The sequence below is a fragment of the Oncorhynchus keta genome, chromosome 34 (genome assembly GCF_023373465.1).
Source record: "Oncorhynchus keta strain PuntledgeMale-10-30-2019 chromosome 34, Oket_V2, whole genome shotgun sequence".
In the NCBI taxonomy this organism is placed as follows: domain Eukaryota; kingdom Metazoa; phylum Chordata; class Actinopteri; order Salmoniformes; family Salmonidae; genus Oncorhynchus; species Oncorhynchus keta.
Genome location: NC_068454.1, coordinates 76,038,462 through 76,059,636, shown reverse-complemented (window position 1 = coordinate 76,059,636; position 21,175 = coordinate 76,038,462). Strand labels below are relative to the sequence as shown.

At 44.0% G+C, this 21,175-nt stretch overlaps 2 protein-coding genes across 3 annotated transcripts; both read left to right on the top strand.

Annotated features, from left to right (window-relative positions):
* LOC118367677 (cation-dependent mannose-6-phosphate receptor-like) lies at positions 1–4,585 on the top strand. Its single transcript, XM_052492668.1, has 7 exons — positions 1–6; positions 1,640–1,818; positions 2,187–2,353; positions 2,550–2,659; positions 2,818–2,895; positions 3,344–3,421; positions 4,463–4,585. The coding sequence occupies exons 1-7, from the start codon at positions 1–3 to the stop codon at positions 4,583–4,585; spliced, it is 741 nt and encodes a 246-aa protein (XP_052348628.1).
* LOC118367911 (polyhomeotic-like protein 1) lies at positions 3,295–20,361 on the top strand. Of its 2 annotated transcripts, none has more exons than XM_035751647.2 (15): positions 3,295–3,421; positions 11,834–11,955; positions 12,336–12,449; positions 13,167–13,232; positions 13,360–13,503; positions 13,592–13,756; positions 13,892–13,973; positions 14,101–14,801; positions 14,880–15,018; positions 15,280–15,452; positions 15,594–15,660; positions 17,369–17,456; positions 17,619–17,790; positions 18,783–19,023; positions 19,437–20,361. In XM_035751647.2, exons 2-15 carry the CDS (start codon positions 11,839–11,841, stop codon positions 19,586–19,588), a joined length of 2,421 nt encoding a protein of 806 aa, XP_035607540.2. In that variant the 5' UTR covers positions 3,295–3,421; positions 11,834–11,838; the 3' UTR covers positions 19,589–20,361. The 2 variants fall into 2 exon arrangements, with proteins under 2 accessions (XP_035607540.2, XP_035607539.2); XM_035751646.2 differs by lacking the exon at positions 3,295–3,421 and adding an exon at positions 11,011–11,221.
* Positions 20,362–21,175: the final 814 nt, after the last annotated feature.

Genomic DNA, 21,175 nt, shown 5'->3' with positions numbered 1-21,175 from the left:
ATGAAGGTATGTCTAAAAGTTGTTTGTGTTACAGTATCAGCCGAGGCTAGGGGTGTATTCAGGATGCGTAACGTTCTACAACGTTTCAAAAGTAGCATGACAGCTGCTTTGTTAATTACGGCCTTACCTATTTCGCAATGACATACGACATCTACCACGGTGTTCATGTCAAGCTCGTTTCTGTAATTGAACGTTCAATTCAACACAGTTTATGTTCGACAGTTTTGCCATGAGCGCTCACGGAACGTTGCAGCAACCATCCTGAATGCACCTTAGGTCAGGGGTGTGCAAGTCAAGATGGCGGGATAGTTTAATTTCCTTCTGCAAACAGATCTTATGCCGCATACAAAATAACTGACCTCAAATCTCGGCAGCGTAGCCTAGTGGTTAGAGCGTTGGACTAGTAACCGAAAGGTTGCAAGTTCATATCCCCGAGCTGACATGGTACAAATCTGTCGTTCTGCCCTTGAACAGGCAGTTAAACTCACTGTTCCTAGGTCGTCATTGAAAATAAGAATTTGTTCTTAACTGACTTGCCTAGTTAAATAAAGGTTTAAAAAAATAAAAGAAACTTCCGAGCGTTCAAGACAATACGAAACTCGAAGAAACGAGCTCCGATCATTAAAAAAACAAGTCCTACTCCCAACGCGGGCCTCGAGAGCTCCGACTTTCCGAGCTATAAATCAGTGACGTCATGATTTGACCTCGTATTTTTCCGAGTTCTCTTGAACGCACCATTCTTGTAAACCGCTTTGCTGCGTAATTTTACTTTCATATGGTCTGACTCGCTGTTGTAGCAGAGTTTTGTCTGATATGTATCTCGTGTCTTGGGAATCACAGAAATGGTTGAGCCTTGAGCCTGGGCACTTACTACCATACCTCCTTCAATGGCACTTAAATCTTTTGTCTTGCCCATTTACTCTGAATGGCGCACACATACAATCTGAATGGCGCACTCATACAATCCCCCCATACTGTTTATATTTATTTACTTTTCTGCTCTTTTGCACACCAATATATCTACCTGTACATGACCATCTGATCATTTATCACTCCAGTGTTAATCTGAAAAATTGTAATTATTCGCCTACCTCATGCCTTTTGCACACAATGTATATAGATTCTCTTTTTTTTCTACTGTGTTATTGACTTGTTTATTGTTTACTCCATGTGTAACTCTGTTGTTGTCTGTTCACACTGCTATGCTTTATCTTGGCCAGGTTGCAGTTGCAAATGAGAACTTGTTCTCAACTAGCCTACCTGGTTAAATAAAGGTGAAATAAAATAAAATATGCTTAAAAATCCTTCTTTAACCTGTCTTATCCCCTTCATCTATATTAATTGAAGTGGATTTAACAGATGACATCAATAAGGGATCATAGCTTTCACCTGGTCAGTATGTAATGGAAAGAGCGCGTGTTCCTAATGTTTTGTACAATCATTGTAAATATCACAAGGCAGGTGTTTTTTCTCAGTAGTCCTACAGCGTTAAAAGAGCAGCACTCGTTTACTGCTTTTTATCCGTGTCATTGTGTCAAATGAATTGGTTAGGCAATGAATCAGTCATGCAGTGAAACAGACCAAATAAGCCTTACAAAGTATAGTATTTTAATTGTTTTCCATTATATATTTTCCCCAGGTGTCCATGTCCACCCCACACACAGCGACGTCTGGGCGGCTGTTAGTTCTGGCTGTTCAGCTGGTCCTGTTGGTCTGTGGAAGCCAGGCCAGTGACGACACCAAGAGGTGTAAGCTGTTCTCTGAGTCCCCGGCAGAACGGAAGGTCCTCAGTCTTCTAGAACCGCTCACTAACAAGACGTAAGGAATTACCGTTTTAGAAATGGAAAACATAAAAATATCTGTGGGATATCCTATTGCTTTACCAGGTGAGGGGTATCAAAGCAATTGTTTATCAGCCAAAAAGTAAGACTCCACACACACTGACGTCCATTGCTTGGGGAGGTGAAATTATACTTTGTCAGCTGTCACAGAAATTAGCTTTGCATGATGGTATAAAAAGGTTATTGTTCAGCAGTCAGGAGGCCACATTAAGCTTGGAAACTCCCTTAGTTTTAATTTTCCAGAGATTGTTCATTTTAGTCTACCTCACTCATGTAACATCACACGTAACACTTATACAAGGTAACGTTACCACAGTTTTTTTTCCACGGTTCCCTTGGTTACAGTTTCTCTGTGGCGACGACAAGCGGCAAGGAAAGCTACACGTACCAGTTCCAGGTGTGTGGGGATGCGGGGAAAATGGTAGGAGCGGGACTCGTTCAGATCGACCATACGGAAAAAGAAAGTGAGACAGTGCTTGGCCTGTACACTGCAACACAGGCTATCGGAGGAAGTAAGAATGTCCGGTTCTTTATCTTTTCCTTTGAGAAAGTCATGTGCCGGTCTTATCAGTGTGTTACGGTATATTATAGTATCTCTGTAAGTCAGCTCTAGCATGACCAGATATAGTGATGCCCTTTCTCTCTCCCCTTCCATCTCTCTCTCTCACTATTTCTCTCTCGCTCTTTGCTACCGATCACCCCCTACAGGTGACTGGGTGATGTTGATCTACAGCAACGGCACCAAGTATGATGGCCACTGTTCCAAGGAGATGAGGAAAGCCATTGTCATGATCTCCTGCAACAGAGGAGTGGAAATGGTGAGAGAGGGATGGGAGGGTTTGGATCACTGTGGTGTGGTGATTTGACATGCCTCACTCCCTGTCACACATTGACGCACACCTCTCTACATCCCCTCCTATCGTCCTCCCTCTTGCTCAAACCTCTCTTTCTCTCTCTCTCCCCATGTGTCTCTTAGGGGAAGCTGGAAGTGGTGTTGGAGGAGAGGGAGAGGGACAGGGACTGTTTCTATCTGTTTGAACTGGACTCCAGTGCGGTCTGTCCCGCTCTGCCATCCCAGCTCAGTGCAGGCTCCATAATACTCATCATGTTAGTACTAAGATTATGCATCCTTCCTGATTACACACATTCCGGTGACTACAGAAATACTCAGACTTATCCCCAACCCGCTGGCTGGAACGCAGGGTAGCAACCAAAGCTCTCCATTTCTCTCTCCAACAAATACCCAATAAATATTTACATATTTATTGGTATTTATTATGATAATGGTCTCTTATTTCCTCAACGCTTAACATTTACATTTAACAAAACAGAACAGCAGAATAATTATCACTGTGAATCATTGTGATGTTTGTTCATGTGTCAATTAATGGGATGGGTTTCCAACTGGGGATTTGACACCTTTTTAAAATGTTTATTCATTCCTCTGTCCCAGTGGGTTCGTCCTCTTGTCAGTGTACCTCATTTGTGGATTCCTCTACCAGCGGTTGATTGTCGGGGCCAAAGGGTTGCAGCAGTTCCCCAACTATGTCTTCTGGACGCAGGTTGGCAACCTGGCAGCGGTGAGTGTTTGTAGAAGTCACATCACTGTCTCACGTCAGGCGGCGTCACTACTACGTGAAGCTCGTCCCTCAACCGTTCTGTCTTGTAGGACGAGGACCTAATCGAAAAAAATCTAGTTTTTGTTCATCCGCTTAACACTAATTCCGATAATCGCTCCTCTCTTGGTAGCTATGACGTAATGCTACTACGGCATATCCTGCTCGCTCAGTTGAGCAAACTTGCTCCAGCTAGCTGCCCAGTGCAAGGTGTTTGAATGGCCATACAGTAGCTAATTTGTCAGCTTATTGATGAGGTACGGCAGCAAAGTTCTGGGACTGTTCTCAGAAATCAGTGTGTTTCTGACTCGGACAGACGGCACTGTGCTTCACTACTTTGGAACATTTGGCCAACGTGATAATGTCCCAGAGAGCAGTCATCTGTGCCTTAGAACTCTGCTGCTAATCACGGCAGAACAGATATCATAAACTCATTTATCCATTAGCTGGAACTTCACTACACTAGCTAGCTAGAGGGAGTATTCAGCATGGAGTGTGTGAACTGGCATTATTAACATTCCTGCCTTTCATTTCATATGGATTGATACCAAACCCTATCCCCTACGAGTGTTTTAGGTTGGAAGAGGTTATATGGGTTGATTTGGGATTCAGGGTCTGTTGAAGGAGGGTATATGGGTTGATTTGGTATTTTAGTGTCTGTTTGGGGTGGCAGGTAGCCTAGTGATTAGAGCATTGGGCCAGTAACCGAAAGGTTGCTGGCTCGAATCCCTGAGCTAACAGGATAAAAAAAATCTGTCGTTCTGCTCCTGAACAAGGCAGTTCCTAGGCCGTCATTGTAAATAAGAATGAGTTCTTAACTGACTTGCCTAGTTAAATACATTTTAAATAAAAATAAAATGTTGGAGGTTAAATGGGTTGATTTGGGATTGTGTCTATGTTGAAGGCCACATTTATGCATTACTTGAGGGCATTTCGCTGTTCTTTTGAGGGCTGGGATTGGCTGGTCAGTCATAACTCTTCTCACTCTCTCTCCCTCACCCTCAGGATGGATGTAATTTTGTGTGTAGGACACAGGGCCCCGAAGAGGTACCTCCCACATACAGGGGTGTGTCCACAGAGCCAAAGGAGCAGCCAGAAGAGAGGGATGACCACTTGCTTCCCATGTGATCTGGTGTCAGTAGTGGGAGGGATCTATCCCGTGTGAAGCTTTTGAGACTTCGGATAGATATTGCCCTTAGGCACAGATCTAGGATCATCACTTACTCTCTCCAAGTCCGGAGAAACATAAAACTGACCTCAGTTCAGTGTCTAGGCGCAACTTCATCCTAGTTCATTTTGACAGTTTCAGGGATGAGTTTAGAGGTGGGCACACTAGTTTATGGAAGGCTGGAGGATCTATGACTCCTAAACACTTAGTTTGTTATATTAGATGGTAAGTCACCTGCCCTGGTTTGCATGGCCCAGGCGTCATTATTTGGAGGTGGCAACAAAAACCTGGATACACTTTTTATTTTTTTCATGAACTGGAGTGGCCACCTCTGGATGGAGAGTGACGTCTCAGACACTCTGTTACATCTGGTTCATCTGGCACAATGGGTGTCGTTACTAGTTAACACTGCCACAAAGTCATGAACCCCGTCTATTTCTACAATTTAAAATCTGATTTTTAAACCTAACTAACCTTAACCACACTGAACCTGATGCCGAAGCCTGACTTTTAAATAAAATGTATTTAATTTTCATGATAGAGCCAATTTTGACTTTGTGGCTGTCTAATCTAGTGGAAACCGTAAGGCCTTTCTGACGTGTTAGTGCTGACACAATGCAACCATAGGAACAGCTTCTAACATGTGACTCCCATCCAGTTTGTTTCAGTAGCTGATGGCTGTGTACCGACTCGTAGGTCACACTTTATTTGAAGGTCTGCTTATACACTGCTTAGAATCATTTTTCCATGGTAATATTACAGTAAGTGAATACGCAGGCTTTTGTTCATGATTTATATGCTTACAGGTCATTGTAATTAAATGGTTTATACATTTTAAAATGGTTAGATATATTTACGATTGTTAAGAAATAATAAACACTCTTAGCCTAAAGTTTTCGAATGGGTAAAAACATTTAATAACGACCTTCAAATTAAGTTGGACCACAATATAGTACAGAGCCATTCTAACCAATGCACTGCTAGACACACACATTTAGTCCGTGTTGCTGTTTTAGAGTAGGATGCTGACTGGGCCTTGACCAAAATGTACTTCTGACCCGTTCTACCTTTTTCCTTAGCTATTTGAAGAGTAGGGTTGGAACCTATTCCATTTTAATTCTGTTCCCATCAGTTCACTTCCTACAGTGCCTTGCGAAAGTATTCGGCCCCCTTGAACTTTGACCTTTTGCCACATTTCAGGCTTCAAACATAAAGATATAAAACTGTATTTTTTTGTGAAGAATCAACAAGTGGGACACAATCATGAAGTGGAACGACATTTATTGGATATTTCAAACTTTTTTAATAAATCCAAAGCTGAAAAATTGGGCGTGCAAAATTATTCAGCCCCCTTAAGTTAATACTTTGTAGCGCCACCTTTTGCTGCGATTACAGCTGTAAGTCGCTTGGGGTATGTCTATCAGTTTTGCACATCGAGAGACTGACATTTTTTCCCATTCCTCCTTGCAAAACAGCTCGAGCTCAGTGAGGTTGGATGGAGAGCATTTGTGAACAGCAGTTTTCAGTTCTTTCCACAGATTCTCGATTGGATTCAGGTCTGGACTTTGACTTGGCCATTCTAACACCTGGATATGTTTATTTTTGAACCATTCCATTGTAGATTTTGCTTTATGTTTTGGATCATTGTCTTGTTGGAAGACATCTCTGTCCCAGTCTCAGGTCTTTTGCAGACTCCATCAGGTTTTCTTCCAGAATGGTCCTGTAATTGGCTCCATCCATCTTACCATCAATTTTAACCATCTTCCCTGTCCCTGCTGAAGAAAAGCAGGCCCAAACCATGATGCTGCCACCACCATGTTTGACAGTGGGGATGGTGTGTTCAGGGTGATGGGCTGTGTTGCTTTTACGCCAAACATAACGTTTTGCATTGTTGCCAAAAAGTTCAATTTTGGTTTCATCTGACCAGAGCACCTTCTTCCACATGTTTGGTGTGTCTCCCAGGTGGCTTGTGGCAAACTTTAAACAACACTTTTTATGGATATCTTTAAGAAATGGCTTTCTTCTTGCCACTCTTCCATAAAGGCCAGATTTGTGCAATATACGACTGATTGTTGTCCTATGGACAGAGTGCCCCACCTCAGCTGTAGATCTCTGCAGTTCATCCAGAGTGATCATGGGCCTCTTGGCTGCATCTCTGATCAGTCTTCTCCTTGTATGAGCTAAAAGTTTAGAGGGACGGCCAGGTCTTGGCAGATTTGCAGTGGTCTGATACTCCTTCCATTTCAATATTATCGCTTGCACAGTGCTCCTTGGGATGTTTAAAGCTTGGGAAATCTTTTTGTATCCAAATCCGGCTTTAAACTTCTTCACAACAGTATCTCGGACCTGCCTGGTGTGTTCCTTGTTCTTCATGATGCTCTCTGCGCTTTTAACGGACCTCTGAGACTATCACAGTGCAGGTGCATTTATACGGAGACTTGATTACACACAGGTGGATTGTATTTATCATCATTAGTCATTTAGGTCAACATTGGATCATTCAGAGATCCTCACTGAACTTCTGGAGAGTTTGCTGCACTGAAAGTAAAGGGGCTGAATAATTTTGCACGCCCAATTTTTTTCAGTTTTTTATTTTAAAAAGTTTGAAATATCCAATAAATGTCGTTCCACTTCATGATTGTGTCCCACTTGTTGTTGATTCTTCACAAAAAAATAGTTTTATATCTTTATGTTTGAAGCCTGAAATGTGGCAAAAGGTTGCAAACTTCAAGGGGGCCGAATACTTTCGCAAGGCACTGTATGTTGACAAAATTGAAATGGCATTGACCCAAACCATGGTCCTGAGTAGTAGCCTACTGTTATGCTGTGTTCATAACCAAGTGGGAAGGTGGTAATTACCAGTTGTGAAGTTGTTAATACAAGTTGGATGCATTTTACGTTCTTTGAAATCGTTGAGAAACACTGATTGGCTAATGGCCAACAAGCAGCGTCAACTGTAAATTAAAAGTACAGCTTTCACACAAATTATAGTGTTAAAAAACCATATTAATGGATTTTTATAAATTATGTTTTGTTGCATTTAACAGCCAAAAAAGCTGTTATTGAGGTAATTTTCTTATAGGTGAGGTCACCATGAGGGGGAAGTCGGAGCACAGGGATCATAGACAATTTTCCCACTAGTAATTACCAGTTGGAAGGGTGTTCAAGTGGGTAAATCCCAGTCGTATGTGGTAAATACCATCTTCCCACTTGGTTATGAATGCAGCATTAATGATACTGAGGACATTGATGATGATTTTGTAATATAATGCTGTGATTGAACAGGTCCTTCATAAGGCAACAGAAGGCACTTTGTGTTCAACAGTAAAATGGAGGAACTTAAGTAATTTATATAATCAAGAAAAATACACATGTACTCTCTGTGACATGTGGGTGAATGTTGTTTTTTAATTTTGTTTTTGCTTGTTTGTGGTGTTTTTAAAACAAAAAAAACTTGGCCAATGGCACTCGCTTAGTTCAATCAAGACCTGAAAGATGGCATTAGTTAGACCTGGCCCAGGACAACAGGCCCCAATGAGATGTGGCGAAATGGATCAGAACCAAACTAGGTCTGGGTTCGATGGTTTTGGCCAGTTCGGACTTTGGCTTTAGTTTGTGATGCTATTTGTACTTGCAGATGAGGGGAAGAGTAAAAGAGAATTTGTTTAGTTTTGCGCTTTTGCATCAATTAAATATGAATAAAGTGTTTGATTACAGTTCTGAATCTGTCATGTATGACACGTTTTAGTGTGCTGGCGTGTTAACAGGGGCAATTAACTCCCTAAGCAACACGATGTAAAACATAATAAATATATTTTTAAAACAACTGCTCTCTGTATGTACTGATAAAATATGATTCATATTTAACCAATATACAACTGATAAGGGCTGTTCTAATGCACAGCGTGAAGTGGAGTGCCTGAATACAGCCTTTAGCCGTGGCTAGACTGCGGGCTTGTAGGCCTGTTGTAAGGCAGGTCCTCACCAGACATCACAGACAACAGCCCACCGTCGCTGGACCAGACGACTGGTAAAAAGTGCTCTTCACTGATGAGTCGCAGTTTTGTCTCACCAGGAGTGATGGTTGGATTCGCGTTTATTGTCGAAGGAATGAGCGTTAAACCAATGCCTGTTCTCTGGAAGGGGATCGATTTGGGGGTGGAGGGTCCGTCATGGTCTGGGGCGGTGTGTCACTGCATCATTGGACTGAACTTGTCATTGCAGGCAATCTCAACGCTGTGCGTTACAGGGAAGACATCCTCCTCCCTCATGTGGTACCCTTCCTGCAGGCTCATCTTGACATGACCCTCCAGCATGACAATGCCACCAGCCATACTGCTCGTTCTGTGCGTGATTTCCTGCAAGACAGGAATGTCAGTGTTCTGCCGTGGCCAGTGAAGAGCCTGGATTTCAAACCTTTTGAGCACGTCTGGGACCTGTTGGATCGGAGGGTGAGGGCTAGATTCCCCCAAGAAATGTCCTGGACTGAGGGCTCTATCTGCAGGTAACTCCAGCGGAAGTCCCTGGGAGGGTCCCCTCCCTGGTGGTAGTGTCTCACAATCATCACTGCTCTCTTCATCTGAGAACACTTTTCTACCTCCCCCTCCCTATTCAGAATGTACATGTAGGTCTGGACCTGGTAGCTGTACTGGTTACTGTTGTGGATTTTAGTGACCAGTTTCCCAACCATGTTGCCGGCAGTACATTTGCATTCGATCACGAGCCGCTCACGTTTCTTCTTTTCAGCCGCCTTTCTGTTTTTTCCAGAATTGCCCGTCTGGATTTGGGGCAGGAAGTCCAACCTTCCGCTGAGGAATCCATACTCCACCTTGTTGCCTTTGGTGTATAATGCTGTCCTGATTCCACCTGACCCGCCCTCTCCCAGCTCATGAAAGAACTTGAGCATTTCCAACTCATCTGCTTCATTCTGGAAGAACATATCGAACCTCCGAGGCCCGGGTGACACGCCGTTCCTCCAAAACACTGACTTGTCACAATACTCTTTGCTCACAATGTCTTTCACCTTCACTCTGGTTCCTTTAGTCACTATCGAAGACACCTCCCCCACCTCCAACCTAGCCCAACTCCTGGTGGTACTGGTGTACATAGCCGGTGTTGAGACAGCCGTATCACTATGCCTCAGCCTGAACCCTCTGCCTGTTTTGGTCTTGTTCTCCCTCCAGTGTTTCCTACTCTGCTCTTTATCATCCTCTTGGTCAAAGAAGAGGAGTTTTATGATTTGAAGGATCTGACCGTCCCTTTTCATGGCCAGAAAGTTTTGAACCTCCCGGCAGCCCAGTCGAGGAATGGCTTTGAACCGGATGTTAAAGTGTTCCAGGTCAGGGATGATGGCCTGGACATCCTGGATTCTGCTCTCCGTGTTAGCCAGCTCAATCATCTGTGGGGTAGAGGTAGTCCTGCTGGGTTAGATGTGAGTCTTCTCCTGGTCTTCCACCAACCACAGCGCTATCTCCTGCTTCAGCATCTCCTCTCTGTCCTACCTCATCCTCACCCCTCCTCCCAATCCAGCTCCCCCTTCACCTCTTACACCCAAACTTCCATTACCTCTCCCACCCACCCCTCTGTTCACTCTTCCTCTTTTCCCTATCTTCAGCTCTACTGGTTCTACATCTCCCTGGCCAAGGCCGTCTCTATTTGCAGCCCCCCTCCTCTCCCTGGACCTCCATTTTCCATTTTCTATCCCTTCGACTTGTTCCTTTGACATTTGTGACACTTATAACTGATTTGATTACTAGCTCTGTACTTCCGCCTGCAAAACTACTGTCTGAAATTATACAAAATCTTTATTACGCATCTGTTATTCTACAACAAATGATTAGATGGGCTTACTGTCGTTTTCAAGTGGCTTCATTCAAGTCTTCCAGGCCTTTTATTTGGACCCTTGCTGATTTGGACCCTTGCGCTCTCGCTCGCTCGCTCTCTTCTCTCTCTCTCGTCAGCCCTGTATTTGGAGTTGTCTTCAGGTGTGCATAAACTTTATAGCATGTGAGTCCTCTTACTCTCCCTCAGTTTCTTTAAATGATGAAGATTACACATTTTCCCCTTCTATTTTGTATGAAATAGCAATAGGAAACGAATAGTAGACATTCTTCTAAATCCCTGAAATAGGTAGGCAAAGCAAACTTTAATGACACACAAGTATAAAAAAAAAGTGAGTTTCAAAAGTATTGGGACAGTGATTAAAAAAAACAATTGTGGGGGGGGCGCTCTTCACTCCAGCACTTTGGATTTGAAATGATACAATAAAGTGCCGACTGTCCGGTTTAATTTGAGGGTATTTTCATCCATATCGGGTGAACCGTTTAGAAATTACCACACTTTTTGTTCATAGTCTCCCCATTTTAGGAGACCTCTCTGATGCATCTCAATGACGCTTTTTTTTGGCGCCGGAAAAGGAATGGTAAAAAATGAGAGGGGGCGGGATTTCTCTCATCTGGCTCACCGTTGTTTGCTTCACACAATAATCAGAAAAACATCAAAGATTCCTTCCAAATGCAAATGCGTAAAACGTTTACAGACAAAAGCTGGATTTTATATTTAAAAGGTTAAAGAAAATAAAGGTCCAGGAGATTGAGGTAAGAGAGAAATTTCACAAAGCCTTGCAATTAACTTATGATCTAGCTCTAGCTTGATAGCTAGCTATGCTAACGTTAGCCAGATGCACTATTGCTGCAATGATCTCGCCTAGGTTTTGTTCTAATGCAACATTGCCAGTCATTGAAAGTAAATTATATAGCTATCTAATATCAAACGCAATTGTCTGTCCTTAATTTTGAATATCTAATTGAACGTTTTAAACGTTTGGAAGAGCACACTTGTCCGTCCATGTTCCCTCCTGGCTGCTTCCCTTTCGGTCATCGATCATGTTGTTGACAGCCAGCCGGCCTCCAACCGCCAATGACAATTTCACCCATTGCATTCGCTAGCTAAGAACTGCAACAACATACAGCAAGATATAGCTTTAGCAGTTATGGCCAGTTAATTTATAGATTAGATTAGAACGTGATAACTGGGTATGGGTCTATTGAGGTCAAATGTCTGCTACTGAGAAGAGAGATTTCTAGGTAATAAAATTGCTTTGCAATTGTTATGGTATATATTTTCATATAAGAAAGAAAAAAGTATTATTTGACAGTACTGTAAGATATTACAGTCCATGATTTGATTGATATCTGTGTTTTGTACAGAGAGCATGGATGCAGGTGATGACCAGAACACGGGCTCTACCAATGGGAATGCGCCGTCTGCTGGGAACTCCCGCCCTCCCCAGATAGCCCACATGTCTCTGTATGAGAGGCAAGCTGTGCAGGTGATTATTTTATTATTTTTAAGCCTGCTGCATGAATCATTATCTTTGACAATAGGGCGAATGTCTGCACTGAATGTTGAACTACTAGCCTTGCCTAGGAATGACCAGTCAAGAAGAGCATGTGCATACTGGAGGGTTGCTGGTATCAAATCCTAGATGCCATTGCCTGCAGTTGTGCCCTGGAGCAAGGCACTTAACCCCCCACAACAACAGCTCCCCGGGCGCCCAGTGTCGCAGCCCCCTGCACCTCCAAAAAATACCTGTATGTGTGTCTTTCGTAGTGGTTGGGTTAAAAGCGGAAGTCAGATTTAGCTTTGACCTTGTGTGTATTTGAACAATGAAGTGATGTTGAGGATGATTTGGTGATTTGTACTCTCTAGGCCCTTCAGGCGCTGCAGAGACAGCCGAACGCAGCCCAGTACTTCCAGCAGCTAATGCTGCAGCAGCAAATCAACAGTGCCCAGCAGCTTCACAACCTGGCTGCCGTGCAACAGGTAATAATAACACAATAATAACGGGTAGCACAACAGCTAATAACACAATGAAAGGTGACACAACAAGTAATAACACTATTATACCATGGCATTGTTGAATACTTGTTTCTGATTGGCTTGAATGGCATTCTAAAGCATGCATTATATCCCTATAACACACGGTAGAATTCAATGGCTATAGTTCATTCTTACATGTTCTGTTTGAGCTTCTTTTGAAAGAAAAAGTTGAATTGAAAACGTTGGTATTGTTGAATTCGATGTTCATAGCAGCAAGCTAGGCATGATGTTTTGGTTAGCTAAACTAGCAAGTCTGTTTGTTTACTAAGAAGACTGTAGCTATCTAGTAAACTTGCTAGCCACTTCAGTAGATGTTGAACACATTTCTACCGGCAAATTAACACATTTCTACCGGCAAATGTGTTCAATTATAGCCATGTTATAAAAGGGATAATCAACTCGGCACTTTGCGTTCTCTGGAAAATAATGCAACCCCGTGGAACGTCACTTCCACTTCGCTAGCGCGTTGTGGAACACACCTTGCACGCCATTCATTATTTTCCATAGAACACATAGCCCCTCGTTAATTATCCCTTACATAACAGGTAATAACACAATAACAGGTAATAATAACACTAAGCAGAGGAATACACTGCACTGCCACAACGTTCAAAGTTTTTACTTTCTCTTGACCTATTTAATTTTGTGTTTCTCTCTCAGGCCACCCTCGCTGCTAGTCGCCAGTCCAACTCTCCCAACCACAGTGTCTCCCAAGCAACCACCACTGTAAGTTTCACAGTCAATTATTCAAATAAAACGTGGCAAGCATTGTTATCCTTAATTGCAGTTTCTTAGCTTCTTTCTTTGAGATTTCTGACATATGGCAGCGTCAACATTTTCCCTCTTGTCACAGGTCAATCTGAGTACCACCTCTGGGGGAGGGACCATGACCAATCCCCGCCCCCTCGGCCCTGCCACATCAGTGACATCATCAGCTCTCAGCCAATCAGTGCTGCTGGGTGGGAACTCAGCCGGACAGGGCCAGATGTACCTGAGAGTGAGTTGAATGAGGAGAAGACTGATATTTTTGTCAATTGAGAAGGAGCCTCTTTATATTCAATAACCTCTGACCTATGAGCCCACAGGTCAACCGCTCCCTCAGGGCACCCCTCGCAGCCTCCCAGCTCATCTTCATGCCTGGTGGCACAGCAACGGCTGCTGTAGCAACAGTTGCACAGCAACAGCCTCAGCAACAACAGCAGCAACAGGAAGTCCATCCCACCTCCAATGCCCAATCCGACAATGACCAGGTAGTGACCACTTCCTGTTGTGAGAAGCATTTTTTTTTCAGTCAACAGTTGTCTCAGCAATTGAGATTTTTGCACAGATAATATTGTTTCTAATTGTTTGCTTTATTTTCTCTCTCCCTGTACTTACTCTCTCAGGTGCAAAACCTGGCTCTCCACTGTATCTCCACTCCCAGAGTGGCCGCAGTGAAGACGGAGTTTCCAGACAGGAGAGACGCAGGTGAAAGGACTTATCTTTGCCTCCAATATGCAGACACAATTCTATATCAATTTGTGTGCCACTAAGATGCAAAGAACCATCTCTCATTCCAACTTTAAACATGCATTAAACTCTCTCCCTTTATCAGCCAACTATTCTCTAAGTCAACAACAACAGCATCCTCAGCAGCAACAGCAGCAGTTCTCTCAGAACACCCAGCAGCAACAGCAACAAATGGCCAACAAACTGACTAGCTACACTCATCCCACTGCTCTCCCCAGTATAAATGTCAAGACTGGAAACCAGCTGAATATGGCCCCAACTGCTGCCACCTCAGTTCCTGCCTCCTCCTCTCCCACGCTCCCTCTCTCCCAGCTCCTCCTCTCCCCCTCAGGCCTATGTCAGGCCCGGGCGGTAACCACGGTTACCCCTGCTGCCACGGTGACGCACATCCTAGTCCCCACCTCCAACGTTCCTACCTCCTCTCAGGGCTACCCCATAGGTTCAGTCACCCCCAAAACTAACGTCAACACCCAGACCTTGGTGGTGCAGCCACTGCAGCAGTCCAACACTAACTTGGACAAGGTGAGCCACAGCTCTGGCCCTGTGCACATACAGCCCAAAACCTCACAGGGTCACCGCTTACCTGTCCAGCTTTCCCCACGCCACCCTCCACCTATCCTCCCGGCTCCGCCCAACACGGGGGGCCACCACCCGCCCCATGTCCCAGTCCAGCTGGTGGGAGCAAGGCAGGGCTCAGTAGGAAACTCCCAGGCTTTGGCACAGGCCCGAAGCTGCTGCCCCCAGGACAACGGCATCACTATAGCCTCTACTGGAGGGAACACCACGGTAATCCTCTTAGAAACTGAAAGAGTTGGTGTGTGTGTGTGTGTGTTAATAAAAACTAGTCTCTTCCTGTTGCATTAGGCAAAGCCTGCAATTGGCTCATTGAAGAGGAAGTCGGAAACTGATGCAACCAATGAGATGGCAGTCGAACCTTCCCAACTTTGCTGTCCACCAATGAGAGATTCTGCCCCTCTATCTCCCGCCCCCACGATGGACTCAGGTAAGATGTCTGAAGACATAATGTATGCTCTTGTTTAGTTGAATCCTATCTAAGGTTGGCGATTGCTTGATACAAGGATTTAAGGTTAAGTTGTAAAAAACACAGCATGATTCATATTTGGTTAAGTCATGTTTTTTTGAATGAGTAGTGTAAATTCATGTTTGTTTTTTGAATCAATAGTGTAATTTCCCAAACTCTGACATTTCACCCACACTCTTTTCTACCCTGGTTCCATCACTTCCTCTCGCTCTCTTTCTCCAGCTCCTAAAGTGGTGCCAGCCTTCTCCTCTCCCCCCACCCTGTCTCTACCCCTGTCTTGGGGGGTGGGGGGTCAGGGAGACAGAGCCCCTCTGCCCCAGGCGGTGGTCAAACCTCAGGTCCTCACCCACCTCATAGAGGGTTTTGTCATCCAGGAGGGAGCTGAGCCTTTCCCTGTGAGTTCACATACCTGGCTAGCACCTAGCTACCTGCTTACCATGGATCAGGAGAGGAGATGTGGTTTTGTTTGCACAGAACTTTGCTTTAGGGCCAGAACATATCCTTCTCTAACACCCAAACCTGACATTGATTGACAGGTGACTGGGCCAGTGAAGGAGCCACTAGCCATGGGTGTTCAACAGGCTGACAATGGAGGCCCTGCAGGTTAGTGGGTGGTATATTTTCTACCTTCCTTAAAGAATACACTCCATACCAGCAGACTGATGCACTAGCCTTTAATTTTTTTTTATTCTGCCTCTGATCCAGTTGTCTATGAGAGGTTGCAGTACTATAGCTTGATTCTGCCTCTGATCCAGTTGTCTGTGAGAGGTTGCAGTACTATAGCTTGATTCTGCCTCTGATCCAGTTGTCTGTGAGAGGTTGCAGTACTATAGCTTGATTCTGCCTCTGATCCAGTTGTCTGTGAGAGGTTGCAGTACTATAGCTTGATTCTGCCTCTGATCCAGTTGTCTGTGAGAGGTTGCAGTACTATAGCTTGATTCTGCCTCTGATCCAGTTGTCTGTGAGAGGTTGCAGTACTATAGCTTGATTCTGCCTCTGATCCAGTTGTCTGTGAGAGGTTGCAGTACTATAGCTTGATTCTGCCTCTGATCCAGTTGTCTGTGAGAGGTTGCAGTACTATAGCTTGATTCTGCCTCTGATCAATGTAAATCCAGTTGTCTGTGAGAGGTTGCAGTACTATAGCTTGATTCTGCCTCTGATCCAGTTGCCTGGGAGAGATTGCAGTACTATAGCTTGATTCTGCCTCTGATCCAGTTGTCTGTGAGAGGTTGCAGTACTATAGCTTGATTCTGCCTCTGATCCAGTTGTCTGTGAGAGGTTGCAGTACTATAGCTTGATTCTGCCTCTGATCCAGTTGCCTGGGAGAGATTGCAGTACTATAGCTTGATTCTGCCTCTGATCCAGTTGTCTGTGAGAGGTTGCAGTACTATAGCTTGATTCTGCCTCTGATCCAGTTGTCTGTGAGAGGTTGCAGTACTATAGCTTGATTCTGCCTCTGATCCAGTTGTCTGTGAGAGGTTGCAGTACTATAGCTTGATTCTGCCTCTGATCCAGTTGTCTGTGAGAGGTTGCAGTACTATAGCTTGATTCTGCCTCTGATCCAGTTGTCTGTGAGAGGTTGCAGTACTATAGCTTGATTCTGCCTCTGATCAATGTAAATCCAGTTGTCTGTGAGAGGTTGCAGTACTATAGCTTGATTCTGCCTCTGATCCAGTTGCCTGGGAGAGATTGCAGTACTATAGCTTGATTCTGCCTCTGATCCAGTTGTCTGTGAGAGGTTGCAGTACTATAGCTTGATTCTGCCTCTGATCCAGTTGTCTGTGAGAGGTTGCAGTACTATAGCTTGATTCTGCCTCTGATCCAGTTGTCTGTGAGAGGTTGCAGTACTATAGCTTGATTCTGCCTCTGATCCAGTTGTCTGTGAGAGGTTGCAGTACTATAGCTTGATTTTGCCTCTGATCCAGTTGTCTGTGAGAGGTTGCAGTACTATAGCTTGATTCTGCCTCTGATCCAGTTGTCTGTGAGAGGTTGCAGTACTATAGCTTGATTCTGCCTCTGATCCAGTTGCCTGGGAGAGATTGCAGTACTATAGCTTGATTCTGCCTCTGATCCAGTTGTCTGTGAGATGTTGCAGTAGTATAGCTTGATTCTGTACAGTAGTTGTCATCCCTAGCATAGGAGGTTGGTGGGAGGAGCTATAGGAGGACGGAATCATTGTAATGTGTTTGACAACGTTCCATTTATTCCATTCCAGCCATTACAATGAGCCCGTCCTCCTATAGCTCCTTCCACCAGCCTCCTCTGACCCATAGTCATCTCTGTACTAACAGTCTGACTCTCTCCTCACCAGTGTTGAAGTGCGAGTACTGTGAGAGCTTGGCTCCAGCCAGCCAGTTCAGGGGTTCCAAGAGGTTCTGCTCCAAGACCTGCGCTAAGAGGTACCCTAGCCACCTCACCTGTCTTCTCACTATATCACACACCTCTCTGACTAGAACAGGTCTACACTTTAAAGTCAGCACTGTTGATATCACATTTTTGTCCTGGGTGCAGCCAACACTATTGACTCCTTGTTATTACCTGCTTTGTCCACTCTCCTCCAGATACAATGTGAGCTGCAGTCATCACTTCCAGGTCAGTAGGGGGCGAGCTTCTGCACGGCCGCCTGGTCCTCCAGTTCCCCCAGACAACATCGTCAGACGCAGGGGTCCTCGCAGGAGTAGCTCGGAGATCGCCTGCGCTAAAATAGCCGGCAGACATTTGCCTGTCAAGGAGGTAAAGTGGATGTTTCTGATCCATGAAATAGAAATGTTGTTGTTTACTCTCCTCCTGTTTCAAGTTTGAATGTCACATACACAAGTACAGTAAAATGAGTATCTAACCATCTCTAAACCTAACACTACAGTAATCCATAACAATGTAATACCAAAAATAACAAGATAGAACTGAAACACACCAGATAGAAGAACATGATAAAGTAAGTAAGCATACTATACTGAACACAAATATAAACACAACATGTAAAGTGTTGGTCCCATGTTTCATGAGCTGAAAAAAAGATATCAGATCATTTCCATACCCTCAAAAAGCTTGTTTCTCTCAAATTTTGACCACACATTTGTTTATATGCCTGTTAGTGAGCATTTCTCCTTTGCTAAGATAATCCCATCCATCTGACAGGTGTGGCATATCAAGAAGCTGATTAAACAGCATGATCATACCACAGGTGCACCTTGTGCTTGGGACAATAAAAAGCCAATTTGAATGTGCAGTTTTGTCACACAACACAATAATGTCACATGTTTTGAGGGAGAATTTAATATTAATTTTTCTACCATAAATGGCCTCCAACGTTGTTTTAGAGAATTTGGCAGTACGTCCAACTGGCCTCACAACTGCAGTCCATATGGTGTCAAGTGGGCGAGTGGCTTGGCTGATGCCAACGTTGTGAACAGAGTGCCCCATGGTGGGGTTATGGTATGGGAAGGTATAAGCTACGGACAATAAACACAATTGCAATTTAACGATGGCAATTTGAATTCACAAAAATACAGTGAAGAGATCGAGTCCCTTTTTTAAAAAGTTATTTCAGTTGACTGATTTCCTCATATAAACTGTAACTCAGTAAAATCAATGAAATTGTTGCATGTTGTGTTTATATTTTTGTTCAGTGATTATGTATAATACATACATACAGGGTCAGTTCCAGTACCATATTTAAACTGCAGGCCTACATGTATGACGCTCTTCTCTCTGATTGGCTGTAGTGTCGTTCTGAGTCCAGTCGCTCAGAGGATGTGTCCAGCTGTGACGGAGAGGAGGAGGAGGAAGATTCCCCATCACTCTCCCCTAGCTCCTCCCTCTCCTGCCCTAGGCCCGCCCACTGCGATCCCCTTTTGGATGACTCAGCTCAAGGCAGCCTCCCATTGGATGAGGCCAACTTCCTGTCTGGGAGCCCCACCCATTGGGGTGTGGAGGAGGTCTGCAGGTTCATCTCTTCACTACAAGGTCAGTACTCATTCATTAACAGTCAATGAAGTAAACAATGAATTAAGAGTCTTCATAGTAGGGGAATCTGTAAAAATGGAACCCATGGCCAACTGGTCAATTAGAACAGGGTTTCCCAAACTGGGTCCTGGGGGCACGTTTTGGGTTTTTCCTAGCACTACACAGCTGATTCAAACGTTCATGCCTGAGATGATGAGTTGCTTATTTGAATCAGCTTTGTAGTGCTTGGTCAAAAAACAAAATGTGCATCCAGGGGGGCCCCAGGACCCAGTTTGGGTAACCCTGAAATAGATTTTAAAAATCCAACAGTTCTGGTTTGTCCATAACCCACGGCAATGTGTATTTTAGGTGTATGTTCATTGCTAGTGAGCAGTCCCTTTTCATAGCGTATTCACTCTCTCCTCCCCTCCCAGGTTGCGAGGAGCTGGCAGCCCAGTTCTTGTCCCAGGAGATTGACGGACAGGCCCTGCTGCTACTCAGAGAAGAACACCTCATCTCCACTATGAACATCAAACTAGGACCCGCCCTCAAGATCTGTGCCTTCATCAACAGCCTACGAGACTGACGGGGGAAGGAGGGAGGGATGAGGAAGAGGGGTTCCAATGAACTTCAAACTGGGACCCACACTAAAGACTTGTATTAGTGACGTTCAAGCCTGAGACCAAGACTGAAAGGGAGAGGAAAATGGGGATTGATTTTAATCATAAACCTCAATCATTTTAGAAACTAGATAAAGAGAAGGGGGTTGAATATAGGTAAGAGGGGAAATAATTAGGATATGCTTTGACTTTCCTGGACATGGAATGTGCAAAAAAATCTGATAGTCTGTCTTTAGAGTTCATGTTTGTGAGGTAAACTGACAAAGTATGGGTGAGTTCGTGTGTGTCTGTCAGGAGAAACATATACTCATTTGACACTGCAAACGTGGTCACCTACAGTAACCGTGGCTAGCTAGCTAGGACAGTTCAAGTTGCCTTTTTCTACATTTCAACGGTGCTATAACCATAGTGTTATTATTGGAAATGGTCCATTTCACTTTTCTTTTTACAAAGTGGATTTATAATGTTAATGTAGATGCCAGGCTCTAATCAAGTGTATGAAAGGACATTAAAGAGCTTTAATTAACTTTTTTTTTTTTTTTCACCAGATACCAGATTTAAAGCTTTGATCGTTTGTACTACAATCAAAGTTATTATTTTGTTGTGGAAGTTTTTCATGGAGGGGGATGTAGTGAGTATTAGTAACTGACTGAACTACCTGAATATGGTTATTTGTCCTGAGAGGGGAGATACTCTGTGTATGCAGTACTACCAATAAACACCTGTTACTGGAACTATGCTCTTTAGCTCTGAGTGTTGTTTGTATATGGCTGCTACAGACTGTCAGGGCTATTCAATGCCGGTCCTGGAGGGTGGAAACACTTCTGTTTTTTGTTTCTACTTGGTAGTTAATTGCACTCACCTGTTGTCCCAGGTCTGAACCAGTCCCTTATTAGGATAGGATGAAAACTAGAAATGTTTCAGCCCTCCGGGACCGGAATTACACTGATCTAAATTATAAACACAACATGTAAAGCCTTGGTTTCATGAGCTGAAATAAAAGATCCCAGAAATGTTCCGTAGGCACAAAAAGCTTATTTCTCTCAAATTTTGTGGACAAATGTGTTTATTTCCCTGTGAGCATTTCTCCTTTGCCAAGATAATCCATCCACCTGACAGGTGAGGCCTATCAAGAAGCTAATTAAAGAGCATGATTGTTACACAGGTTGGCCTTGTGCTGGGGACAATAAAAATCCACTCTAAAATGTGCAGTTTTGTAACAACACAATGCTACAGACGTCTCAAGTTTTGAGGGAGCGTGCAATTGGTATGCTGACTGCAGGAATGTCCACCAGAGCTGTTAGCAAATAATTAGATATTAATTTCTATACCATAAACAGCCTCCAATGTCGTTTTTAGAGAATTTGGAAGTACGTCCATCCGGCCTCACAACCGTGGACCATGTGTATGGTGTGTGGGCGAGCGGTTTGCTAATGTCAACATTGTGGGGTTATGGTATGAGCAGGCATAAACTATGGTCAACAAACACAATTGCATTTTATCGATTGGCAATTTGAATGCAAAAAAATGATGAGTGATGAGATCCTGAGGCC

What these genes read in the sequence shown, in the direction of transcription:
- LOC118367911 (XM_035751647.2), top strand. Translation starts at nt 11,839, where the DNA reads ATGGATGCAGGTGATGACCAGAACACGGGCTCTACCAATGGGAATGCG. An exon ending in AGGGCCAGATGTACCTGAGA is followed by an intron (nt 13,504 to 13,591) that starts GTGAGTTGAATG and finishes ATGAGCCCACAG; the next exon opens with GTCAACCGCTCCCTCAGGGC. An exon ending in CGCCCCCACGATGGACTCAG is followed by an intron (nt 15,019 to 15,279) that starts GTAAGATGTCTG and finishes CTCTTTCTCCAG; the next exon opens with CTCCTAAAGTGGTGCCAGCC.
- LOC118367677 (XM_052492668.1), top strand. An exon ending in GAACCGCTCACTAACAAGAC is followed by an intron (nt 1,819 to 2,186) that starts GTAAGGAATTAC and finishes CCTTGGTTACAG; the next exon opens with TTTCTCTGTGGCGACGACAA. An exon ending in TTGAACTGGACTCCAGTGCG is followed by an intron (nt 2,896 to 3,343) that starts GTCTGTCCCGCT and finishes TTCCTCTACCAG; the next exon opens with CGGTTGATTGTCGGGGCCAA.